The sequence below is a fragment of the Grus americana genome, chromosome 2 (assembly GCF_028858705.1).
Source record: "Grus americana isolate bGruAme1 chromosome 2, bGruAme1.mat, whole genome shotgun sequence".
Classification (NCBI taxonomy): domain Eukaryota; kingdom Metazoa; phylum Chordata; class Aves; order Gruiformes; family Gruidae; genus Grus; species Grus americana.
Window position 1 is genome coordinate 159,160,603 of NC_072853.1, and position 25,289 is coordinate 159,185,891.

The 25,289-nt window shown below is 36.2% G+C and overlaps 1 protein-coding gene across 2 annotated transcripts in view; it reads right to left on the bottom strand.

The window, feature by feature from the left end:
* The window catches only part of UBE3C (ubiquitin protein ligase E3C), a 79,611-nt gene that overhangs the window by 21,865 nt on the left and 32,457 nt on the right, over positions 1-25,289 (bottom strand). For both annotated transcript variants that reach the window (XM_054814311.1, XM_054814312.1), the window contains exons 14-18: positions 21,763-21,867; positions 20,552-20,639; positions 17,806-17,903; positions 13,866-13,998; positions 9,692-9,939 (exon numbers count right to left, since the gene is read on the bottom strand). In XM_054814311.1, the coding sequence (XP_054670286.1) occupies positions 9,692-9,939; positions 13,866-13,998; positions 17,806-17,903; positions 20,552-20,639; positions 21,763-21,867 (672 nt within the window). The remainder of the gene's footprint in view (positions 1-9,691; positions 9,940-13,865; positions 13,999-17,805; positions 17,904-20,551; positions 20,640-21,762; positions 21,868-25,289) is intronic.

Below are 25,289 nucleotides of genomic sequence, written 5' to 3' on the forward strand. Positions count from 1 at the left end.
ATGGCCGAAAGGGGAGGTTCACTCCTTCCCTCTTTTCCCTTAGTGTCTTGGGGAGCTATAAGTTTTAACCTTAGTTTTCTGCCCGCTCAACTCTTTGTACTGACCTTCTGCAAAAACATAAAGGAAGCAGGACCCCAGCAGTGACAGGCAGGGCAATGAGATGACCGCCTTACAGAGGTAACCAGCTGTCAGATTGACCTAGTTGCAGTATGAAGCAGCACAGTTTGAATACACCATTGAAAGTACTTTAATACAATATAAGGTCACACTCTCTCACAGCAGCGGTCCTTTTTTTCTTCCAGCAGCCAACAAGCAGCAACACTGATGGAAGAAGTGGCTGGCTCTTGGAGGGAGGTGACTTCTGTTTGACTGTCAGTCAGAAGTTCCTGTTCATACACCGCTTCAAGAGATCAAAGCCAGCAAGCTTAACCAATACATATTTTAAAACTAATCTCATCTCAAACTTCCAGTACTCTCACCCTTTGGCAAGTTTCCTTTAACTCCTGTGGTCATGACCTATGGGACCGATGCCATTCTATGATGAATTCTGAGAGTTCATGGTCCCAACTTTCCTATCTAACGAGCCCCTTACTTGACTTCATTGCCTCTATCCTGCAGTCCCATAAACTGCAGTTGACTTACATAAAGCAAAAAATCCAGATAGGAAGTCATGAAAGGAGCAATTGGTGGTCACATATGACGCTAGACTTCTAGTTTCTAATGTTAATTTGAGGGGGCACCAAACAAACACCTTAATAGAGCCTATATACCTCTGCCTCCTCGAAAGGCTGGGAGTATTAACATTCCACTTTCATGGAGGAGCAGTTTGCAGATGCCAGCTTGGGGCAAGAGGCTAGTCTGAAGCAGGTATGTCTACATCAAGGGCAATCACACAAGCACTGTAATGCTCGTTGGGTGACGCATTCCCAGTAGCCGAACAGTTATGTCTGCTGAAAGAGCCAACCTGGATTTCCCAGCACTATCCCAAACGCATGTAGGTTAGGGATGCTCTTTAAACAAAGTCATGACATCTCTAGATAACCTTTAAAATAACTTAAAAGCTGCTGAAACAACTAAACAAAACAAAGCAAACAAGCAAATCTGTTTTTCGGTAACAAATTATTTTTGGTACTCTTCATCCCAGTGTTTTCCCAATTATCTCAAGATGCCTTGGCTAGCCTTGTGGGCTTTTTTCCTTGGTTTGGGGTTTTTTTTGGTTTGGTTTGTTGTTGGTTTTTTTTTTTTTTAAATAAATGGTTAAAAAGTGCGGGTTTTTTCTGGTTAAAAGGCAAAGAGCAATCATTTCACTATGGCAGAAGTAGTATTCAGTAAAAGGAACTTTATACACCTCCCTCTCCCTCTGTGTGTGAATGCCTGTAGACCACACCAAAATAATAAAAACAAGCAAAATAACAGAAAGCCTACTGTGGTTAACAGGTTTTGACCTCACACACACAAAGCATGCAGTCTGAAGTCTATTGTTTCTCTTTTAAGTGATATTACTTGCGATTACAATATAGTTCAAATATAACTGACTGCAACATGGACTAGCCACAAAAGCCTTTACTCAATTCAGTGACACAGATCACAACTTGGTCATCTAAAGTGAAAACTATTATGTTCAGATACTTAGAAATATACAGAATGCATTCATGAATCACCTATGATGTGGGGGGAACAAGAAACAGTTCTTTAAAGCAAGCAACTTTCAGAATATAGGTATGCAATTAGTAGCTTTAATATATAACAGAAGGATCTCAGCTGGAAGGACAACTGTATACAGTACATAGTAAGAAAGGAAGAAAAATGACAGTTCTCTGGGCAAGGAGGATTTTTTTTTCTTGTTTTCAACATAATGAGAATAGTATCTGACTGGATTATACATGGTAACTATCACAATATTATTTAAGCACTACTTGGTCACACGAGGCACTGTTCAGGTATGACCCCAAGATTTAGGAAACGGCTCTTTAGAAAGAAAAGCCTTTGTACCATGTTTTAAAACTGGACAAAATCTAGTCTAGTCATTTCAGACAAATTAGCTGTATATAGTAGAGGTTACATGAGTATTACAATGTGCTGAGTAAGGTTCAAATTGTGTAAACAAATTCACAGATAAACCAAGTAAACCTCCCTGACTGTGAGGCAGCTTTAGTGCCTTTACTTACACTTTCGGGTCTACAATTCTCTCATTATTTCAACTAAAATCTTTCTTAAGAAAAATAATTAATCAGACATTGGTCCTACTTTCCATTAATCCTTTAGAACCCAGAACTGTACTTTAAACCCTAAACAATGCTAAAGTCTACCCCGAGAAAGACACACGGCTTATGGGCTGAGGCAGTAAATGACTGGGCTTAAATTCAGTTATTTCCCTCATCAGCCCCCAAGACCGTAACCCTTTCTATTTCAGTCATTTTAAACAGTTACTATTAAATAATACTTAGCACTTACAGAGTGCAATAGATCTTCAAAGCTGTACAGAATCATTAATAAAAATGATAGAAAAATAGCAAAACCATTAGAACTTCCTTCTACCTTATTATTTATATCCTAGAAATATCTCACACTCACAAAGCTTTTGGGGCCAGCAAAGCCTTTTCTACCCTAACGAAAAAGATAAAACTAAAAATATAAGTTACATTAAAATTAACACATACTCGTCTTTTTGAAGCATTTTTAAAGCTAGCATTTTGTAATTTTAAGATAAAATAATTTCTTATAGATATACGTAATAATGCACTTTAAAGTGAGCAAAAACAAATTGGTATTGTTCCTAATGCCAATATGATGAAATAAAACTATCAGGGCTGTGTCACAATGCAATACGTCTGCTATCTGGTAGCTTTAAGTCGCAGTTCTCTGACCTCTACAACAGAAGAGACATCTAGATGTATTTGTATCACCATCATAATGGAAAATCTGGTACATTATCTTCCCTATATGACTGCGAAAATTCATAGTGCATTTTTTGTTCAAATATTGGATGTCTTTTCTGTCTTTTTAAAAAGTAGGAGTCCAAAATTCCACAGCTAGAAACCTGTAATTAGGCTTCTGAGAGAGCTTTATTAACACTCCTTGCAACAGTGCTAGTAGTATCCTTAGATTTTTTCCAGAAAAAATAAAACCTTTTGTAAACTGGTTTTACTTCTGATTTCCCACTTACTGGGAATTTGAAGGTCAGTAAGTACAAGTTCATACAAGTTCCAGAGCTCTGGGGTAGCAGACTCAGATGTGAGGGGCCTGCCTGCCAAGTTTGCTGCAGTGAGTGTAAATACCTGAAACAGATTGCAGGTGTGGGATAAGCACAAAACAAACTCATGACTGACTCATGAACATATTACCATAAAAAGGTAGGGATTCATTTCCAAAACCACCATTGGAGCATATCAAGTATAATGACCTTGAGTTAATTTTTAATTTAAAAATGGAAAGTCATGCTAGTATTTTTATTCTAAGAATTCAGGATATATTTAATTCTACTACAAGAATTTTTATTACCAAATAGAGTGCTTCAGAAATGTTGGTACTTGCAGAAAACCATCATTTCATCAGCTTGGTACTTTCTTTCTCTTTTAATAGGAACAGTTATCTCTAACTTACGCCATGTAGATGATATAAATTGCCATCAATGTCATTTGGGGGTTTTCAGGGACGGAAGAGGGAAGGACTAGAGGTACCTGTGGATGCACTGGATAATATTGTTATCACCCACTACTGAAATTCCAGCAAAGGCTTAATAGATTTTTCTCAAATTTAAACATAATTTAGTAAGAACTGGAGATAAAAGGAGGACAACTCCTCCTTATTTAAGTTCTAATCTTCTGAAAAACTGAAACATTTACTACTATATAACTAACCTCTGGATACACTTCTAAGATAAATCTGTACTTTAATAGCAGTGAAACCAGTCATTTTCTAAGACAGTTCAAACAGAATAAAGAATTTCAGTAAATATTCCAAACCTAATTGATTAAAATGGACATAGGTGTTCCTAACTGTGAAAAAAGATCAGGATACCATTACCAAACACTCTAACTGTTTATTTATTCCCTGTCTAGGAACCTGATTTAGAGGCAATAAAATGCAATCAGTACACAAACCAGAAGCAGGAATCATCTGCTAATGGAACTTTTAATTGAGGAGTGACCACTGACATGAGGTAATTCTTTCCACGCAGAACTCTTGCGGAGACCTCTATGCACTTTATCACGGTAAACAATCACTAACATATGCATTAAAGAAAATTTAAATACATTATGACCCAATAAATATCACAATCCATCAATACACACTTTTCCTTCCTAAAGATTTAGAGTTAAAATACCACATTTCAGTAGTCTTTTAGTGCTAGACATATATTTACAAGGTTAGTACTAATGTAGCATTTTGTAATCAAAAGATAATTGGTTATGTTAAATGAACCAGTACACAAAGGAATTGTCAAGCTGAAAAAAGGTGTCAGAAAATAGATTCAGATTAGTTTACATCTACATTCATAAATCATGACATAACTTCCATAAGGCATCAATTTCGCTCTCTTATGATTGTGTTTCTGCACTCTAAGTGTATAATTAAAAGAGCATGCCACTTCACATAGTAAATTCCTGTTTTGATTCCATTTTGGATGATTCAGGATTTTCTGAGACAAATAACTAACTTGCTTTTAAGCAAAATGTCGAGTCTAAACAAAATCATGTGCAGGGTAACTGAAATTAATACAACAAAAGGTTATACAAATTACCTCCTCTTCATATCGGTATCACTAATTCTATACCTACCTTTCTAGGTACTAGTAGTATCAATTGTGGCTACAGCACAAATCAATTAAGAGTGTATTGATTTAAGCCAAGCCAAAGTGGATCTTAATTAAACAGACAATAAGCAAAGGGAAAGTGTAGCCCAAAAATCAGAAGAAAAAAAACAAAAAACACCCTTCAACAGTCAGAGAAACAGGAAGAGCAGCAGTGCAATGCTTGATGCACCATTCTATAAAATATTCAAGTATACAAAACCCAGTTCTCATTGTAGAGTTTTATTGCTTTGTTTTCTCTCTGCAAGCTTGTGGCACAAAGAGGGCACACAAATATGTTACTAGAAACATTTGCTTGAAGGTTTTAACTCCATATGTGCAGCTTATTAATGATTTAAGAGTTTAGGATCTGATCCAGATCTTGCTGTGAAGACTCCCACTGATTCCATCCATTTTAGATAAGGCCCCAGGATGATTAAGAACTACTTTAGTTTTTCCACAAAATGGATACAGTAGACACTGCTAATCTTAGAATTGTACCTTCCATACAGGAATAATATCTCACACAACAAATCATCTATCACAGCTCTATTCAGAGTTACAAACTGGAACCACAAGGCACACTCTCCAAGATACAGAAAAATAATCTAATCAGTAATTTTAACAGTCCCACATTCACTACTAGGGTAGTAAGATTTGTATTTAATCTACTATTACCCTCTTAACATTTCATTTTACCAAAAGACATATTTTATAACCTTTTTTAATTATATATTTTTAACAACATTTAGATACATGCATAGAACAGTCCGTTGCATCTTAAATCAGTACAGTAACCTATAAAAAGTCATATGAAAATAAACAACTTAAACCTTTATCAATTTAATATCCACCAGGCCGCACAAATTACTGACCTCCTATATAACATTAAGTACTAATGACCAAAGACTAAACCTAGATTGTCTCATCTATCTATCATCAAAATAATGCTAAAATTAAAAATAATACATTCTCTTTGCTCTGTCCTTGCTGCTTCTTCTATCAAAGTTCTTTATTCGGATTCATAAAGGAGGGACTCAGTTCAAAACACCACATTTTATTCTTTATACTGCCTTCCCAACCATTTAAGACAAAAGCTATGTCTTGGCAAAACAAATCTTTTCTGAAAACCTTAGTGTCTTCCAAGGACCGCAGATTCTATTGCTTAGGAAAAGAGACTTAATATTGTATTTCAGAGATAGTGCATATGTTCTTCAGCAATGTGAATGCCTGACTCACTAGTGCTCTTCAATATGGTAGAATACAAGAAGAGAAATGGAGATGGTCTAATTCAGTATAACCAAAAATCTCTAATGGCAGAAAGAGTTACTTTGTTAAAGGCACAAAGACAATCATTGCAAAACATAGTATATCCAAGAACTAGCAGGTTTATGTCAAAAAGGAAGAGGAGGAAACCATAAGAATTATCATTCTAATCTTTCTATGGACTGCCTGCCTTCTTAAACTAATGCTGATACTTCATGAAATTTAAGTAAATTATCATAAGAATTAGCTACTTGATGTCAAATAATTCCAAATGCAAAGAATGTCCTTTTCCACATCTGTCACATTAACATCACGGAATAAATGCAAATGTAAGCTGGAAATGGAGAAAGATGATATGATATGGTATACTAGACTGAGTTTAGGCCTGAACATGAAGTTCAGATCTTAATTCTCTATCTGTCACTGTTCCACTGGTCGCTGTTTCTGTTGAAATGGTTAACCAGCATTTCCCACTTTCCAGGTTTGCAGCAGAGCATTCAAGAATCAGCATGGAGAAAATCCTCATTTAAGATTCTTAGGCGTTGCTTCCAAACTTCCCCTCTCTGGCTATGCTGCTTCAAGTTTTGGCAGCCTGTTAAGAGAGCAACTTTTGTGTTCTGAGCCTAGTCCGCTACACTGCCAAAGCTGCAGCAGGAAAGTCTGGCAGCACTAAAAACCTTTCCACGTGCAGAACTACTGCATTTAGAAAGGAAGTTAAACCAAATCGGGTGCCTCCCCACAGCCCAATCCTACCTACTGTGAGAGCAAAAGGATTACAGTGTCACATCCATACTTCTGGGACACCACATGGGACAAGAAGACTCTACTTTCCAGAACGGACAACAAAGAGAAATGCGGGCTAGAACACCTCTGTCCGAACGTCCCCAAGAGCCCAGGACACCCTTAGCTCTCAAGCAAAGCCTGGGACTCAAAGTCACTGCTGTGCTTCCAGTGGGGGAAACAGAAAGGTTCAAGTTTCAAACCCTGCTGGTGGTGGGAGACTGCTACCCAAGGTGTGTGTGGTAAGCTGAGCTGTTACTATTAAGGAAGAAAAAGGAAAATGCTTAAAAGGCAGCAATGTTAAAATAATATTTACATTACAGAGTAAAGTCGCTGAAAGTTGAGAAATGTAAACTTTGGAAGTGTTTGAGTAGCTGTTGTTTAAGCAAACTCATTTCTGTCTTTTTTTTTTTTAAGAATGATTTCAGACAACATATGCAATTACACAATCACATGGTATTATTTCTACAAGACCTTTTGCTCATTCAGTGATCAGTAAAAGCTACATGGACAGTCATGCAGTTTGTATAGTAAATAAATTTCAATTTTTTTCACTAACTACAAAACTATACCCCAAATAGTCAATAATTTATCTAGGGTTAAAATAATTTAAATTTTTAGATACAATATTTTTAAAGGTAAGTTTTAAATTTTCAGATGTTTCTACTTCTGAACTCACCAATAAACACAGAAGATGTCAAGCTGTTAGAAACTTCCCGATGAGAAGAAAAACTGACTTAGATGTAAATCTATGGTACTGAAAGTTAAATGCATTTGGATATTAGTATAAAATGGTTACCAAGAGACAGAGAATTTCTATAAATTATTATATTTTAATGTATTTGTTTTCTGATAACATTGAAACTTCTTACGTGAGAGTTTTTGGTGGCAGCGGCCTTTACATACTGGTCTCCACAAATAAGAAATTGCTGTGGATGCCTGATTGCTTCCTTTGCATTATATCTATTTTGTTTACAAAGGGGCTTTTAATAATCCACTATTGCTCTCAAATAACCTTGTGCAAAGCATAAAATGGACACATTTTCAAAAACAGGTGAGTGAGTATTCAATAACTTAACCGAGACCACAATACTGGCAGGTTTTGAATAGTATGGTCGTGCCTTATCTTTCTGTTTAATTCATCAAGTCTCTAAATACACTACTAAAAAGGTGTCTGTGCACCTGGGTAGGGGTAATTATTAAATAACACTGTCAATTCTTACCTTATGTAAACATACTGCAAATACAAAAACAATTTATGCTTTCAAAATGTTAAATAATAGATCCTATGATTTTAAAAAGTCAAAACCAAAACTATGCTTGCAGCACGCTATGGGAGGTAAAACATATTTCACAACTTCTGTCTTTATGCTAGTATTTGAAACCCAATTACAGAAGGCAATGTGTTCTTTTGACAGAAGAAATTAAAGATTCAAAATTACAATCTTTTTTTGAAAAAAATGCTTCAAACTTCCCCTCAACAATTGAGCCCTGCCTTATTCCTCGATAAACACTAAACATTTTTGGAGTGAAGTAACTTCCTTGCAATACCACAGCAGTATAACTTCCCCACTCCAAAAATCTATAGATGCAGAAAGAAAATGAAGCCTTGGATACATAACATAGGTCACAATTACAAACTACTGTATTAGTACTGAATCCATCTCCCATTAAGAGCAGGAACATCCTTCAAAGATTATATTATTGAAATGGCCGATTTGAAATTTTCATTATTTAACAAGTTTGGATATTGCAATAGCTAGGATGCATTAGCAGACAATTTGCCTACAAAGTGGCAGTTTAATCTAAATCAGCTGACTGGCAACTCTAAAGAACAGCACTCTGTCTCAACAACTCAAGTTTGCCAACAACATCCTCTTAAACCATTTTCAGCTACACTAAAAGAACATCCAACTATATGTTAAATCTCATTGCACGTCAGCAGGATTTTAGCCTCCAAAATAATTCAGGCAGTTAAACAGGACTTTTACATCTTACATACATTCAGGTTTAAATAGCTGAGTAGCAACCAATACATTCTTTTCTGAAATGGAATTTGTATTCCAAGCTTTGTTTCACAATTATTAGCTTTACAAAAATTATTTCAAGGACTTAGAAGGAAATAGCCTCAGTATTAAACATGACCATAAAAGAAAATTTAACGTAATGAATGTTTGTAATGGTTTCTCTCTTTTTTTTCCTCACCTCCACCCCCATTTTTCATCTAGCTCAACAAGTGTGTATTAGTTTTTGAACGTTCACAACACCAAAATACCAAGCACTAAAACTCAAGAAAGAATCAAAATGTGTGAAAAAACAAGCAGAATAAGTGAAAGTTAATTTGCATATGGCTCTGAAGTATGGTAAACGCTCATGGCAAATTTTAAATGCTTACAAGAATTGTATACCTCATACAACTAAAAACTGACTGTTCTGAAAATATTAATTTCATATATTCTAAATTATGACAATTTAACTGCAGTCAAATTCCAGAAAGCTTTGCATTAAAAATCACCATAAGCAGAGTAGCTCTATTGGCTTCAATCAACTTAACTTTAAGCAAGAAGATAAACACAGAAGCAGACATGCACACTTTGCTCAACTGGCAGTCATGCTATCTCAAATTCTCTGTATTTCTGAAGTAACTTATTAAAATGAACGAGAAATTTGGGTGATGCGTGGAAATAATGTTCAGATCCAGCATCTGGAAGTTAATTTTCCTCAACTCTAGGAAAATCATCATCATTTCCCGTCTACTCCTATCTAAAAAGGAAAAAAACAAAAACCAAACCCAAACATTGCTGAATAATTTCAGTACTGCTACAGCTTTATATTATACAACTCTGTTTTTACCTTTCCAAGCATTCTTCCAAGGAAGTAGTAATGCCGGGCATAAGAGTCTCCAACGAGCATCTGTGCAGCAGGGTTGGGGTAAAGAAGTCCCTCGTTGGTGGTCTTAAAAAATCCCTGGTTAGGGTTAAATCCTGATTTAAGTAGTTCATTCAGAAACTCTCTGAAAATTCCACCACCATCAATGCCAGCTTCATCAAGACCATGTGCATTAAGTAAGTGAACACGAATGCGCTTTTTTAGGTCAGGTTCTGCAGAGAAAAGAGAAACAAACTCAAAGGCAACTATCTGCTTGAATTTTGTTTGGATAAAAACACGTGGCTATATATACCAATGTATCTACACTAATTTTATATAAAACGTGAACTAGTAAATAGTAGTGTAGCAAAAATCTATTACTGGCTTGAATTTTGGGATATTCAGTATATGAACCTCACTTTGTACAAGGGGTCTTGCTTCCTCTACACTAGTAGGGGAAGGAAAAAACCTACAAAATATTTTAAGAATAATTTGAAAATTCTATTTATATAAAACATTGTGAATGCAAGGTTCAACATCCTCCTGTCTGAAGGAACCGCTAATAAGCACTGCATTCCCTTAGAGGGGTGACTGTTAAGCTACACCATTAAATAATATTCTTTGAAATTGAACTTAATATTTTGGATACTTTGGACTCCTTGCTATGTCATGTAATTCCAGTGAGCAAGGCATGGTAAAGACGGAACATGTTCTGAAGGCAGGCGTTCTGCTTGTTTCACAGAATGGTGCTACCTGAGCGAGCAAGCAGTAGTTAGTCCTTGAACCATGTATAAGTAACAGGGAAGGAGGGCCTGTTTGTTCAATTCACTGAAAGCTTCCAAAGATCTAACTATATACACAGCTTTTACTTGATCCCTTGCATTGACTACACTCATGTGCCAGCAAAAGCAACCAGTAATAAACCAGTAACAATAAAGCCTTCTACTGCTTCTATCTGCTACAAACACAGACATTATGGATGGACAGCTGATGTTCATGAACAAATCTTCAGCAACTTGTAGCAACAGAGTTTCTCCTGAACCACTGAGTGTCTTACACTTTCCCGTCAGTGGTTGCCTCTACACCTACTAGTAACTTCCCAGTCTTATCACAAGTTTCACATTCAGTTATTTTTAAAAATTACCCATTAGTTCTTCATTCAAGTGAAATGCTCTCCTGCATTAAAATTCTGCTGGCTGGAAATACAGGATGGCTGTTTTTATCCACAGGCACTGCAATAGGTCCACTATCTCATGCCATTCAAAACAAGAAAATAGAACATGTGCACTGGTAAGAAAGAGAAAGTCTCATGCATACAGGCATGCTTTGCCTGGAGACTCCCAAGATAGTAAGCATTAATGTTAAAGCTCCAATATATGGTAATGTTGGTTTAATGCTTTTTGGAGCCTTATGAAGAAAATCAGTTATTTTTCTCTTCTTCCATGTACTGATAACCAGATTTATAGGAAGGAAGGAAAAATGGTTCTAAAACAAATTCGCATGTCAAAACAGGTGACCAGGTAGAGGTGGACTCCAAATTAGTGCAACCTCTGAAAAAAGAGCGTTCAATTTTATGACTCATATTGCCAGAATGATAACTAAACTGTTACTGAAATCCACTAGAGGCTATTATGGACTATGCTGAAAATTCCAGTTACAGGGGAGGAAAAAAAATTGAGAAATGCTTGCCCATTATTCATTATATGATAACCAAACAAAGATTCAAATCCACAAGAACCAAAGTAGCACATTTCTGCTACTCCAAGCTTGTTTTCTTAATGATCTCAGTTAACATACAGAAACATTAACTTTGAACAGCTGTCTTCTCCAGGGACAGCAGAAAAACTGGATTCCTCTTCCAAATCAATGTTCTTCGCTCTCTCCTGATCAATTCTAGGACCTCATCTATCATCTTTTTGATCTCCCAGATCGATTTTCATCAATTCAGTCTATAGTCTGCAAATTGTCTCTCTTGCAATTTTCAGGAATTTCTTCTTTTCTGCTCTCCCACGTGGTGTCTGATCTACTCCAGAACTAAAATTATTTTAAAAAATTATACTGTCTCAGAATATCAGCTTTTTTAAAAAAGGTCCAACCTTCTAATTTAGTCTTTATTGATGTTAAATAGCACTAGTACAGTACTAGATAGCACTGTGTATATAATGTGTGTGGATATGTGTGTGCATACACATGGTGTATCATGAACACATGCAGAAAAACAGTTTTTCAGACTTAAATGGCCAACTATCACTATGGCTTCTCTGTACCTGCAAATGAGACATAAATCTTCACCTAGAGATTGCTCTACTTCCAGTTGCTTGCTACAAGCTTACTGGGTTCTCCCTTGTCATCATTTTATGAGTAATTTTCTTCTTAAGAAAAGGCCGAAAATGCTATCTGAAACTATATACATGTATACGCAGATAAATTTTGTATTAATACAAAAGCTCTTTTAGCTGAATAGAAAGCTTGACAGAATCACAGAACACCTCAGGTTGGAAGAATCACAGAATGGTTTGTGAGCTATGTTCTTGCTAATACAGCCTGGTATGCAGTTAGCTTCCATCTCATCATGGGGAACTTTTTAGTAGTTCAATTTTTTGTCCACTGGGAACCACAGGGTCCTTTACTGAAAACAGTTTTCTACTGGTCAGTGCTTGGTCTCTACAGCCACCATGGGGTTAATTACAGCCCAGGTACAGGATTTTCCTGTGGTCTTTCCTAAACTTCATGAGGCTTCTGTAAGCCCTTTTCTTCAGTCCGCTGAGGGCCATCTGAGTGGCAACCTGATCTTCAAGTATACTATTCCCCTCAATTTCATATTGCCTGTGACCTCACTAAAGGCGGAATACATCCCAGTACCCAGATTGTCAGACTAGATTAAGTTTAGGAAACATGCGTTCTAGAACTGCTTTCATAGTTTAACAAAACTACATTAAGTCAAAATGTGGTCTTCACAGAAAAATGTTTCTCTTAAAGCTATCTTCTTATAAACAAATAGGTTGACTTGCTTGTTACTTGACACTGCATTATTCAAAAGCTTAGACTGCAGTTTCTGAATTGTATATTCATACATTTGGGGGAGAGGGAGGGGGAACACAACAGACTCAACTTTTTCTGTTTTCTAATTCCATTTCATCTTTCTCTTTTTAAGAACCCAGTTAATGACTCATCCTAAACTTAGTACGATGAAACTATTCCCAGCCACTAGGAAAGATGCTAAACAGTCAATTGCACGTATAATCTCCAGATGATTATACAGTGGCATCTCCTCATTAGCTTTTAAAACTTTCCAAAACCAGGAGAATTTAATTTGTACTTAATTAAAACAAAAAGTCTAAATGTATCTCTTATAGGTAGGTACAGTTTTAAACAAAGGTATTGAAATACAAAATGCTATTTATAAATAGAAGAGTATCTTTAATACTATGAGAGTAAAAGAAATTAAGAAAAGGCATGATCTCCAGTAATTTTATACTAATCAAGAATACCAACACCTCTTCTTCCTCTCTAAACTAGGCAGCTCTCCAGGAGGGAACTTACATGGCACAGCAGGTGAGATTCACATCGCAAACCTCAAGTATTTGGCAAATACTCTTTTTATATGCAACAATACCATATAACTAATAAGGACTTTATTTTGGCAGGTTTTATCTACATTAGAATTTTGGCTTCTAGAGTAGCTGCTCTCACACAAATTCACACTAAGGTATTTAGATTGATTTAAATCAATGTGATAAAAAATATACTACTACATACTATCACTACAAAGTGCACTGCATTATCCTTATAAGCCACACTGTACTTAGCAAATCCTGTGCAGTCTAGATATTTTTGTTGACGTGGATTACCAAAGCAGTTATTATACAATGAACTACACAGAAAAATATACTAAGTACAGTTATTTGGACAAGTAAATGGGAAGAAAAGCCCCATAAAAGTGGGTTTGAACTAAGGAATGGCATGTTAAAGAGAATGAGACTGCAATTATCAGAAATAATGTGATTTGATGAGAATTACGTAAAAACGGAGGAAATTTGTAAGGACTGTCACACCTCAGAGCTGATATACTAACATCCTACTCAAGTAAGCAAATATGTAACTACATGGTAAGAATGGTTGAATGTTATTAAGATGATGATGATAATTGTAAGCCTACCATTTTCAGGAGAAAGTTTATCATAAGCATCTTCATAAATATAATTTCTTCTGATAGTGACATTAATTCCATCCAAAAATGGCCCATCTCCTTGAACTTCTTGTTTATCTGCATAGATCAGCCTTTGAAAAATCTGTTAAAGTGAGTGAAAAGAGAAATTATGTCATTGTGCAGATCTAAATATTCAATGAGACATGGTTATTCACTACTATTACTGTCCTTTGAGTTGCTTCTGGGCACTCACTTTCAAGTGATTTGTCTTCTCTCTCACTGAGCTGCAGAAACATAATACAGAGCCATGTGCTAGAGGAGGAAAGGAAAGGGGACAGACATGCAAAAAACTTTTTTGTGCTAAGATAGCATCCTCAATTCTTTCTACATAAAGAGGCACATCTACAGATACTGTGCCAGTGATTCCAGTTTCCTCTCCCTAACTTTCAGGGTTCTGAAATGCAAAGTAGTTAAAAACAAAGGGGAAAGTCACACGAGTATTTTGCACACCCAGAGGCAATCCTCAATACTAGTAAACAATTGTTGTCATTTTTGTAATGCTTAGGAACTTTCCCAGTAATCATAAATTAGGTATCAGTTCTCTCAGGAGCTCAGTGCGCAAATAATTCAAAGCAAAATAGTGGATAGCACTGCCATATTAAACAAAGAACCAGGGCATCATACCAATTCAAAAAAATAATGCCAGCTGAAGTGCAAATTGAACTTCACGTTGTCTTTTGGAAGTCTTCACAAAAGGAACTTGTTACAGTTCACCCGAAGAGAAACCGTAACTAACTGTGTTTCTATGCCAAGATGTAGCATGGGAGGGAGTTGCCTAATGTATAATAATGTTCAATATACCCTTCAATCCAGGGAGTGTCTGTTTACCACATCCTCTCTCACATCATCTCCATATTCAATAAATAGTCTAGCACATTTTCCAAGGGCTTTAATCTCCCAGTAATATCACAGACTGCTTTCTTAACTAGGAAGATTAAGTAAGAGTCTCCAGGGATGTTTAAAAACAACAAATTTACCATGAAAGAGGAAAATCTGACAACAGCAGACAAAGCTAGAGTAAGGTCCCCAAACTACTGTTTGTATGGACAACTATAGCTAGTGGAGAAGATGCTCTCCAACCAGGAGGATTATAGTGTAGACAAAGCCAGATTCTGCCCTAAGGTACACAGCAGGAAGACAAGGAAAACAGTCATAAGCTGCAGAAAGAGAAACGCTGAATGGACATAAAGGAAAAAGAAAAAATCATAATGACAGTGATTAAGTATCAGAAGAGGTTACATGAAGACTTTGTGAAATCTCCATCTCTAGAGACAGTCAAAACTCCATGTGGACAAGTCCTTGAGCATCCTGATCCAACTCTGAAGTTATTCCTGTATGAGGAAGGATGTGGACTACAGTAGCTCCAGAGGTCCCTTCTTAGCTAAGTTTTGCTACGGTTTATGACATCAAGACACATAGCCACAGACACCTCCTTTTTATGTACAAGGCATGAAAATATGCTCACCACCATTCTCTTTCCTGAAGCATGGCTAGATATGGTTTATTAACTATTGCTACACAACACTCCATGGAAAGAATCGTTTGGAGGTGCATCTCATAGCAAAATTGTTCTTGATACAGAGTGTGGCCTCCTACATAATCCAACGTTCATGCATATGTTAGTCCTGAAAATAAGAACCCTAACGTGTAACTGAAGCATTTACAGTGACTTCAGACTAACACATGGAAAAGTAAGCAATGCTGACTGAGGTACACACCACAGGAAGTAACATCACTATGGGTAAGCTGATGAAAGCACAGCTTAAGTAAGTGAGAACCAAGGCATTTGATACAAATTGGATTCACTACCTCACACAGGTAAATATCAGATTGAAAGGTGCACATCAGTGTGTCTTAAGGCTAAAAAGGGTAACATCCCCCAGGGTCAGAAGGCTGAAGAGCCTACCATGAAACTGGACACAGTGAGTGCTTGTAAGAGTATCTAATACCTGATGATTAAACGCAAAAACCTCATGAAGAAGTCAGAAAATGAAGAGCGTGGCCAGCAGGTCGAGGGAGGTTATCCTCCCCCTCTACTCTGCCCTGCTAAGTTCTGGAGTTCTGTGTCCAGTTCAAGAAACACAAGGAACTACTGGAGAAAGTCCAGCGGAGGGCAATGAGGATGATGAGGGGACTGGAGCATCTCTCATATGAGGAAAGACTGAGAGAGCTGGGTCTGTTTAGCCTGGAGAAGAGAAGACTGAGGGGGGATCTCATCAATACTTAGAAATATCTAAAGGGCAGATGTCAAGAGGATGAGGCCAGACTCTTTTCAGCGGTGCCCAGTGACAGGACAAGGGGCAATGGGCACAAACTGGAACACAGGAAGTTCCATCTGAACATGAGGAGAAACTTCTTCACTTTGAGGGTGACCGAGCACTGGAACAGGTTGCCCAGAGAGGTTGTGGCGTCTCCTTCTCTGGAGAGATTCAAAACCCGCTTGGACGCGATCCTGTGCGACCTGCTCTAGGTGATCCTGCTTTAGCAGGGGGGTTTGACTAGATGATCTCCAGAGGTCCCTTCCAAGCCCTACCTTCTGGGATTCTGTGATTAAATTATAGCATAATAGATAGCAAGTGGAAGAAAAAACAAAACAAACAAAAAAACCCCAAATCATTATAAGGTATCTTCTTCCCTTATTGCAAGTTGTTTTGCAGGGGCAGTGGGAGACTCTGGAAGGATGCTGACTCCCAATATTACACAAAAAGGACCAGACTTGGTCTACAAAGCAGTATAAGAGGATCTCCTCTCCGAAATATAAAAGTTCAGTCTATAGCTTTATCCTTCTCTCCAAGTTCTCATCCAATTGTTATGATTTCAGGTTTTGGGATAAAACCAACCAAGGTTTTACAAATTCCAGAAACTCAAAATATGTGCATCTCAAAATAACTTGAAGAAGTCCAGAGGTTTTAGACAGTGATTAAATCGTGATGTAGAGATCCCTGCTTGAGGTCACTTCCAATTGTTTCCCTGTAACCCTAGTGCAATATTGCCATACGGTATTAAGTTGTTTTGTTGGAACAACTGTTTCATAGAAGCCTGGAAAAAACACTCCTTTTCTACCAAAGCTGTCACTGTCCTTTTTGACTATAACTGATTTACCTTCCCTATGGAACTATTCTTCATTCGCTTGATGGTGTCTTGCAACTTAATGTTTCCAAGACAATTTAGGGAGCAGTTTAAGTAATTGATACTGTTGACAACAAAGGCAGTTCAGAAAACAAAAAAAATTATGGATAACAGAATAATAGCTTTTAAATAAATATACAATGCAAAATGAGGTAAGTAATAGAACTAACAATTACATATTTAAAATCTAGAAAACATTCAAAAGCAAATAGCACAAGAATCTCTCTATTAAAGTTCAGCTACTCAGCTATAAATGCAGAAATTTAATTGCTAGGCGTTATTTCCCCAAAATGGACATCCATCATCTCATTCTGAGTAAATCCACCCACTGCACAAGTCTCCAGTCTTGACCTTGCAATCTGTTTATTACAGATACACAACTAGTTAGTACTCTGCTTGCCACAAGAGGGTGCAATCATGTAGATCATGTAGATCAATCAGGACTGCAGTTTATAATAAACACACAACTGCTCTCATATCTTCAAATACACGTTTTTAATTTTAATGTAATTATTATAAAGGACAATAAAACTAGTAAAAAAAGAGAAAAGTAATTAATTTCAAATGTTCAGCTGTCACGTGAGTACTGAAACAAATGGTATGGCTTGTCATATCCTTCTGCAGGGAAACAATCCAGTTTCTACTTAGCTAAGTGCTCTTTTTACACTTACTGACAACAAAAAACTAAAAAAAAAAAAAAACAAACCCAATCAAAAAACCCCCACCCTACAACCTGCATATTAAATTAGAAATTAGGTACCTTTACTCTTTCTTCAAAAGGAACTACAAAAGGTAGCTCTGTCAGAATCGCAAGCTGTCGTTCTTCAGATACGGAAAGAGGTGCTGGTTCCAAACCCACTTAAAATAGAAATAATAATTTTAAGAATTTGGGAAAGAATTTTTTTTTTTTTAAACACAGTTTATTTTGTATCAAGTGACTCAGTTTACTTTGTACAAAAATACATACATTGAAATAGTTTTATTACTAAACGGTCACACTTCGAACGAGCCACCTTCTCGAAAAAAGACTCCAGAACCTGGACTATCTATAGACCATGTTACAAAACTGAAGTAAATGCTTCACGTTACTACACAGTCTGGAAGTTTATGATCACAGTTTCAAGTTTTTCCTTTAGCTCCTACCTGTGATGACTAGCATCCTGCTGCCCTTCTGCAATTGGACATCACTTCAATGTTTTTTGGTTTGTTTGGTTTTGGTTTGTTTTTTTTAATTCCTCAAAGCACTTTAAGTAGGGATATTTTAAGCACCAATTAACATGATGTGACCCAAAACATCATTAAACTTGATGTACATTAATTTGGGGCAGGTTTCAATGTTGCAAGCCTTTGGAATTTCTGATAAAATGCTTATCTGATTACCCTTAGTTTACTTAGTAAACATTTTTAATTAAAGTCAATGTATGCAGCCTATTAAGCTAAGGGTTAAAAGCATTTTAAATAAAAAGTGCATGTACAGCAAAGGTAAACTACTACATGACTTCGACAGTTCAATTATTCCAGTCAATTAGTCAATTTTATCTGCATTTCTCCATCACAGCTTCTTTCTTTAAAGAGAAATATGGGATGGAGTCATCAATACAGAGGGCATTTAGAACTCAGGAGTCTGCCATTTAAGTAAATGAAAAAGCGCAAATAAACATGACCATATGTGATTCAGCAGTACTTTCATGCTAATTGGCTTTAACCCATATGGAGTCAAGAGGGATTAAACGAGTCATGTGCACATTGTTACCTGCTTGTTTTCACACATTCATGTTGACTGCACTTTTTTTAGCCTGATTTCATATGAAAATGAGTTTTACATGAACACACTGTGCCATCTTTCCTCACCATCTTGCCTCCAACACACCTTTTGAGCTAATCAGCTGAATTTTAACTTTAATAGAGAAAAGGAGATTCAAAAGTACTAGCTTTTGTGAAAATTTTCAACTGGATAAAGAAGAGAAATTCCTGTAGTGACCTGATTACAGAAACAGCAAGGAGAGCTCAGTTATCTGCTCTCTTCAGTGTGTTGGCTTGTCTGACAGCCAGCAAAACGAGGGCACATAGCTGCTCCACAGCAGCCACAGCACATGCATTCTTTATTCACCAACTGCCCAGACCAAGGCATCTAATGAAACTGAGGGAACTGGTGCTATTATGGGAAGGAAGACGAGGGACTGTATGTACAAGGGGAAGGAGACTAGCAGACTTGCAGCATAGAGGAGAAGCTGGGAGTAATCAATGTGGAACAGGTCTGACAGTGGAGAACATCAAGACAGTATAGCTGTCAAGAGCCATGTAGGTCAATGGAAGAAACAGGGATTACTGATGCAGAGTCCATAAGGCATACAGGAGACGAGCCTGTTGAAGCCTGGCAATTTGTGCTAAAATATCTGCTTTTAAGATTTTATATTATCAAACACTGAAAAATTATTCAATTCAAACTTCCGAGGAGCACTTAGAACTGGACCAACTAGCTGTCATCTGGCAACTAGACTAATGAGGAAATCAAAGTAAACTTACACCATCATAGCTATTCAAATAAAAAAATATCATTATAAGTCCTTAGGTTTCAGCCTTGGACAAAGCCTTTAATTTTGTACAACTCTATAGCAGCATTCAAAGGCTACAGTCTTCTCTAAGTGATCTACTGTATCTGGCTAAGATATTCAAGGAAATTACATCATCTTGAAAGATAGTATGGACTCTTGTAGATGAATCATTTTGCTGCTTAAAGGTCCCATTTTTAATTCATTATTAAATCTTCACAAGTGTTAGTCACTTAATGATTATTTTACCTGAGTGTAGCAAGGTAAAATTCTAGAATAGTGAAGATACAAAGGTATGAAAAGCTGAAAGAAACAAAACTGTCTACATGAGAAATTATATTGGCACAACTAAACTAGTGTAAATTTCGCCTGATTGCTAAGTTGGTCCAATTCTCTCATCTTTCTTTGGAAGTTCCGTGAAATCCAGGTATTTTGAGTAATTCAAGGGGTTAAGTTTCTGCTTTATCTAATTAGAGACAATATTTATAAACAGTAATTAATACTTATCATGGTACATAAAGCTTGTTTGTAACAGTTTAATATATAATAAAGGAGTTTCTTTATAGTATACAGTAAAAACAAAACCTCAATATTTTGTATCTTCTGCAATTTTTATTAATTTTGTATCTTATGCAACTGCCTTTTACACATATTAATACATCTATTTTTAACACTTATTATTTGTCCACTTCATCATTTCCTCTCATCAATGCCAGCAGAAGCTTGGGGAAAGATACATTAAATACTCTAAAAGACATACACACACGTGTATGCAAATACATATTTTTTTAAAATATCTGAAACAAAATTATGGAAGATTGTCTTGCTTTTGGCTATCATTAGGACTTTTATACAAAATACTCAACTGAGGTCTACAAGAGGTAGATTTTCTTTGCATTAGGCAAACTGTTATTTTGGCTTAGTAAAGCAAAAACTGCATAGACAGTATCTTACCATCCAAAGTAGATTGCAATGGTCCTATTCTTCCCATCCTTCTGACTCTCCAGACATGTCTAGCAGATGGCACATACAGCTGTGTAACCTAATAAATAAACGGTATTTTACAGTTAAACATTATCTAATTACATATTACAATTTAGTATTACATAGTAAATACATAAAATTGTCACATCAAAGAGTGTGTCTGAATGCCTAAGTATCTTAATTTCTAATCTCTCCTCCTTATACTTGTGCCTTAAGGCTGAGCTGCAAAATTAACAATGGAATATAAAGTTGATGTATCATTTAAAAATACCACGAAATGTTACATTAAATTCTGATATTTAAGATACTACAGAAGCTAGTTTGAGTTTGGACATGCCACATAAATTCTGTTTACTTTGTATTGAGAATCAAGTTAGCATCACAGATTAAGACTACTACTACTACTTTCTTTAAGGTGTGTAGGCACTATTTCCTAAGAACTATAAAGAAATGTCACACAGAGAAATGGAAGTCTTGAACACAAGGCAAGCAAATGTGCAATCATCAAAAATAAACAGAGTTCACTGTTAACTATTTTGTGCAAAATTTCCAACGGTTAAGACATCTAATAGTGCAAGGAATTCTATCTGAGGTGTCACTGGCTTCTTAAGATCCAAGTTTTCAATGATTCAAAGGATGTACTTGCAACACTCAGTTTTCTTTTGCATGCACATACACACTTTTTAAGCTCAATGTCTTTTTTTTTCCTTCCAAAAGCTCTGAGAAGGGGGGGGGGGGAAGTAATTTCTAGGTGAGATAAGTACAGAAAATGCTACTGAATTTTCTTTTATTTTGAAAAATAATTTTGAGGGGGTTTTCCCCCACTATTGAGCAATTCTTTTATTTAGCATTTTGATTATGGGAAGTACTTAAAATAACTAGAAAATAAAATGCAACAAAATGCTACCAGATTTTCAGTTCTCCTCTGCTATAAATGCAGATGACTTACACTGTTGCACTGTAGAGTGGGTTCTACTTTATGGATTGGAAATTTGATTTAACATGAAAGTTTCTTAACAGATGCAAGACTTTCACATTAGAGAAAAGCAGCACTACTCCAGGTTTTAAAACACACTAAATCTGTGCAATGTCAACATCATTGATACTGTCAGGAATCATACACTTTACCATTGAAACTTTGGCACCTGTAAGGCTACATGGAAAAAGGATATTACTCTTACCTTATCTGCTTTAATGTTTTCTTGTTCTGAGAGCCAGTGATTTGGTGGGCAAAAATTTCTCCTTGTATCTCTAGATTTCAACATTTTCACTAAGTTTGTGATGACCTACATGTCAGAAACACATACATTCAATACACATTTAGCACTGTGCATGAAATTATGTAATACACAAGCAAAAACTTCAGAAAACTCTTTCAGTAATGTATGAAATTATTAGTTATGTTTAACTTATAAAAACTTGCTCTTATACTTAAATACCTTCGAATGTAAGTAATTGTGGTTCTCTTGTAAGTCATCCAAAAAATTGGCTTATTAAAGTCTCATTCCAAAACTTAAGAACTATGACTACCTACGCCTAGGTAATCCGAGGACTACCCTGCACGCCTAAAAAGTTCAGGGAAGCCTAAACAAATCCTTACTAGCATTAAACTACTTAAAGAAAGTAACACCTAACCAAGTCATTTATACAATGGTCTTTTATATAAATTTTCATTTCTTTTTTGCTTATATAGGTTTTCAGAAATTAAACATGCGAATAGATATACATTTTAGAAGAGAGAGCTACAGAGATATTCTTTACTACCTCTCATTCCAAAACTGAGATTCTGAAGAATCTGGCTGATTTGTGAGTTTTCTTTGTCCACACGGACGAAGATTCTTAAATTTCTGTGCATCACTTTTCAAGGAAAATGCTCCACAGAAGAATGGAACTTTTACTTATCATCTCAAGACAAAGGTCACGTGTATCACTCCACACTAGGCAAGTCTGAGTGATCAACTAATAAACAGTGGGTATTTCTGCCTGTAGCCAATAAACTTAACTAACTAACCAGCACAAGATCACATGAGGTGCTCCTTAATGGCCAAACTGTACAAACACCAACATCAGCTTCAGAAAGTACAGAAAGAGAAGGCAAAAGCATTAAATTGGCTGCAAAGCCTAACAGCAAGTTACACTTCTAAAGTACCTGCAAGATTGACTGATTGCTGCATTAACAATTTCCCACTGAAAGTATTTCGTCAGAGGAATCGTGTGTGTGCTGATGATATCACCTCACCAGACACTGAGGTGATTACCCATGTGAAAAAACAAATGCTGATATTTTTAAGGGTAAGGGTCTACATCTGAAGAAAGACACTATAGGCTCCCTTTATTGTCAATTAGTATCTTGTCAGCATTTTCAAAGCTAGCTAGAGAAGAAAGATCACCTCATCCAGAAGTAGCTAACAATTTATCCAATTAATTGTACCCTCAAAGTTCTTGTTGCTATTAGAACAGATCCTCGTGTGACTAGCTCAGTTGTTTATGCTGTATACGTCCATACTTAGCTAAACTTTACTATCAGATTGTTAAAGGATCCAATATATTGGATTCAGAAAGTAAAATCACTCCTGAGAAGCCCCCAGCCCAAACATGCCTGAGAGCAGATTTCAAGATGACCATTTCATTATGTTTAATTCATTTTTATTCTCAAGGAGCTCCAGTGATGAAAGGTAATTCTGTCATTATTCTAACCAGTCAGAAAATGAGAAAACTGAATAGATAACTAGTTTATGTTCATCTTCATTAAAAAAAAATTAGGAAGGCTGAGAAAAATGCTAATGATGGTCACTAGGGCGTCTCTGCAATTTTGATATTCTTCTTGGCAGTTTCCTCCAATCCAGGGGGGGTGGGGAAAAAAAGGAAGTAGAGATATCAAGCTAACAACTACTCCATCTCAAGCACAATTGTCACACTTGGTCACATGCCTTCTCTCCAAAGCAGAACCAACTTAGCCCAACACTACATAAAACATAATTAAGTGAAATCAATAGAATATTAAATTACTAGCCTAAAAGATGTTATCACTTCTAACACGGAAGAGCCATGTGTTTTGCAACTCAGAACTACAGCACTTGAAAAATGAATAGAAAAAAAACATACACAAAGCTTTTCTGAAGTAATCTGCTAAAAGACACTCTTAAAGGGCAGGTGTCAACAGTAACAAAGAGTTTAATGGACCTTCTAAAGGATTCTGTGTCTAGGTGCTATACAAAAGACCTTTTAAGATCCAGTTTGTAAAGTAAGTCTTGAATAAAGGCAGAACAAAGAAGAATGCTATTAAGGGAACTGTCTGATTACACAGGAATTTTCATCACCTTGCCCTTATAAAATTCAGTGCAGGTTAGATGAATCACTGAAGCTCTGTGGTCCCATTATATACTTAAGAAAAAAGGAGGGGGGAGGAAATCAGAAAAAAAATTATCCACATGAAGATCATGTGAATAAAATATTTTACAAGCAGTTAAAGAATCCTTAAAGGAAGCTGAATCAAATTATAGGTGAGATTGGAAAGCTTCAGGAAAGACTCAATGCTGTGTACAGTAGTCTTCTCGATGAGATGAACTTGAGCTGTGTTGAACTTTTACCTGTAACAATATGTTTCTGAAGAAGTAAACAAGGGAAACCTTGTTATTAGCTACTTTTTTGGGTAGAACCAGAGCCTTCAAGATACCCTCAAGATCTACATTTGTAATTCAGCTAATGGAAGACAATCCTGATTCCTAAAAAAAGGTAAGGGTACACAGAGTTTAGACAGTTCCACTATGAGTTTAATTCCTGCCAAAGCTGGGACCGAGTAACTTGGGATTTTAGAACTTTATGAATGACAGCAAAACACAATCAAATTCACCTGAAATGTAAGAAGCTTATAAAAATACTGATTATACATGAAAAACTACAGCAGAAATAGAAAACGGCATGATATAAACCACATATATGAATATACCCCTAGAATGCTGTCCTTCTTAGAAAAATAGACATATTGGGGGTTTCACTTGTGACCTTTAAATTGAAAGTTTATTTGGCAATTTAAAGACAAGTAATTAAATTAAATTGTGCAAACATATATTAGATCAATCCATGCAAATTACAAATTCAGTGGTGCATTAGGACTGTATTCAATGCAATCAAAACATTATCAGTTACCCTCACTGCTATTAATGCTTATGCTCATAAGTGAAATGTGTTGTAAAATCAGGCAGAATAGGCTGGATAGAGGCTATCTTAGACTTGTAGAATGAATAAGCATTCCTTAATTAGCCCATCAGGTTAAGTGCAAGCCTTAATGGGCCTTTCCTAAAGTCTAGCGTGACATCTTTCTCTAAACATGGCCAAGAAGAAAGTTCCATTAGCAATATTAATACAAGCTTAGTTGATCATTTTCATTCAATTAACTTCTTTCAATTAAATAGATAGCTTGACAAAAGCAGTGATAAAAGACCTGAAGGGACAGCTGATGACTCGAACTGAACATTAGTGTGCGAGAGGTCGCCAGTATTAAACAGACTGTAAATCTAGCATTCAATTTGGAAAATGCATTTCTTCTGCTCCCACTTCTTTAATGAGCAATTTTAGCTGACTAGATGTGTTTGCTGCAGAATTTTCATGACAAGTCAAGTACTCTTTTTTTTCCAGCAACAGTTATATTAGGTTTTTTCCTGCCAACGTTTTCAGCTTCTCTTAACTCATGTCTTAGGTAGGATGC